Raw genomic sequence first — 2299 nt, 5'->3', positions numbered from 1 at the left:
GTTTAACTTATAGCGTGACCGTGCAAATTAAGTGAATTTCAAAGTTGTATTGAGAAAGAATAAACTACTTTTATTTAAGAAAGGACATGTGTCGCTAAAGTTTCATCGGAAAGAAATTATACGGGAAATTAACTAACGACCAGAGACGTAACAATACTTTAGCGTATAGGGTAAGGATGATTTATTTCACTACATTTGGGAACTTTCATACCCTGTGCAACAGAAACTAGGAACTTTGAAGTGTATTATTATGCAAATAGTATTTAATATATGCATTACAAACAATTTAAACGATTAATTACAAAGAATGTTTGAAATCTCCACACAAAAAACAACTCTCTGGAAGAAGTTGTTAAAAAATAATTGACGCATCCAAAAACCGACTAATTTTATATATTTGACCCTTTTTTGTCAGAACTAATACCAATAGTAGATTCTTAAGCTCCAAACTACTACCATCAATTTAGCAAGTTCCAGACAATAAACTTTCCCTTTGTCCCCACATCACCCCGACCTTTACGTCTTGTTTAAAACTGATGTTACATCTCTGTTCGTTAATTAATTTTCCGTAAATTCGTTCAGACGAAACTTTAGCGACATAAGTCCTTTCTTAAATAAAACTGGTTTATTCTTTCCGAATACAACTTTACGATACACTTAATTTCAACAGTCGCTCTATAACAATGCTATAACTCACGTCTCACGTGGCCAACAATATTTTATCCGCATACATTCAATTACTCATTACCTTGTTCCGTCACGTTGTGACCGTCTTACATATATACCAGACTACCCCCAATCTAGTAGTCTCCCGATAATTCATGAAGGTTCGAGAAGGACGTGGCGTGATACTAGTCACGTGACCTCGCTGACGCAACACTGAAAATGGAATTCTTTAATTAACCAGAAATTTTCCTTCCCGACATTTGGTGAGTTTATTAGCTTCACTAGTTCTTTCGCCCCCCCCCCCCCCACGTGGCAGAGCGGTATGTTTTCGACTTGCAGAGCACAGATAACCCATTTGTGTAGCATCCTTTACTGCGCATGTCACAATTTCTTCAGTAAGTTACATTCAAAATTTAATTAAACTACTTTTTGTCAATGTTATGTCAATTAGCATAACATGAAATCTTAGCTAATAATCCATATTTTAACAGTTTATAAGATTTAAGTTCTTCATTTTATGAGACAATATTTTGAAAAAATTATGTATTTCCCCTAGTGTGAGAAATGTGACTCTTTTCTCTAGGCATCCTCTCTTCTTTAATTTATTTATCACCCCGCCAAGAAATAATTTAACCTCAATTTCCCGTAGGAACAAAGCTTGTACTGAAAGAGAAATTAACGTGCTGCGGAAGTAATAATGACAGTATAGAAATTTCTTGACTACAAAATTTTAAATTTACTGTTACAATATTAAGTATTCACTGAATCATCCAGTGTATCCGAATATTATGCCATCGAATTCGAATAGTTTAGTTTTCCCTACCAAAGTTGTAGTTTAATGCATTCGAATACGAATGCACTATGTCTGACCCGATGTCGACTCTTTGGCTACTTTCATCGATTAGTGGAATATTACCGTTAATATTATAACACACACACATAGCCCCGAAATGTACCCTCAGATTCACAGTCAAACACGCTAATCATTAGGCCAAGTTCACCCATGAGTTATGGGAGGGGGGGGGGGCTACGTGTAAATGAAATTATGTCGATGTGAAACCACGACGTCATCTACGACGAGACCACTTAACAAAACTTGAAAATAATTACTTTCTGTTAAAGATTTTTTTAAATATTATTTAAAACACAAGATAAGTTACATACATGTAGCATTATTTGTGTTATCATAACGTCATGATTTTCATCTTGATTTATAGTTTACGGAAGATTCAAGAAGCTGGTTTGATCTTCAAGTGGAAAGAAGATTTACTGGTTAAATTACGAGTACAAGCTGCTAAATCAGGAGATGTGGAGTCAGGCGGCCCGAGATCTTTAGGCCTAGAAGATCTTCAAGGAGCGTTCTACCTATTGTTTTTAGGGCTCGTGTTCAGTATTCTAGTGTTAGCAGGCGAAAACTATTGCATCAGGAAACATAAAATCATTATCAAGCAATCGTAAAACGTAAATTATGTTTCAGTTTGATTTCCTAAATTGCCCTGCTGTTTTGGGTATGTTGCATCATTAAGAAAAGCTTCAAGTATGAACTCGTTAACAAATAGTTGTAGAACATAGAGCCTGTTTCACTGTGCGTTCACTGGTGGATTAATGTCGTTAGTCCAATCACCCATGTGAT

General features: G+C 35.5%; 1 protein-coding gene across 1 annotated transcript in view; it reads left to right on the top strand.

The window, feature by feature from the left end:
* LOC106459075 (glutamate receptor ionotropic, delta-1-like) overlaps positions 1 to 2293 on the top strand; it is a 50039-nt gene extending 47746 nt beyond the window's left edge. The window contains exon 12 of the mRNA XM_022385476.1: positions 1884 to 2293. Within this exon, the coding sequence (XP_022241184.1) occupies positions 1884 to 2124 (241 nt within the window). The 3' untranslated portion in view covers positions 2125 to 2293. The remainder of the gene's footprint in view (positions 1 to 1883) is intronic.
* The last annotated feature ends 6 nt before the right edge of the window (positions 2294 to 2299 follow it).

This window comes from Limulus polyphemus, unplaced genomic scaffold (assembly GCF_000517525.1).
Source record: "Limulus polyphemus unplaced genomic scaffold, Limulus_polyphemus-2.1.2 Scaffold555, whole genome shotgun sequence".
Lineage (NCBI taxonomy): Eukaryota > Metazoa > Arthropoda > Merostomata > Xiphosura > Limulidae > Limulus > Limulus polyphemus.
The sequence above is the reverse complement of the archived record's forward strand: the minus strand, read 5'-3'. Positions and strand labels throughout refer to the sequence as shown.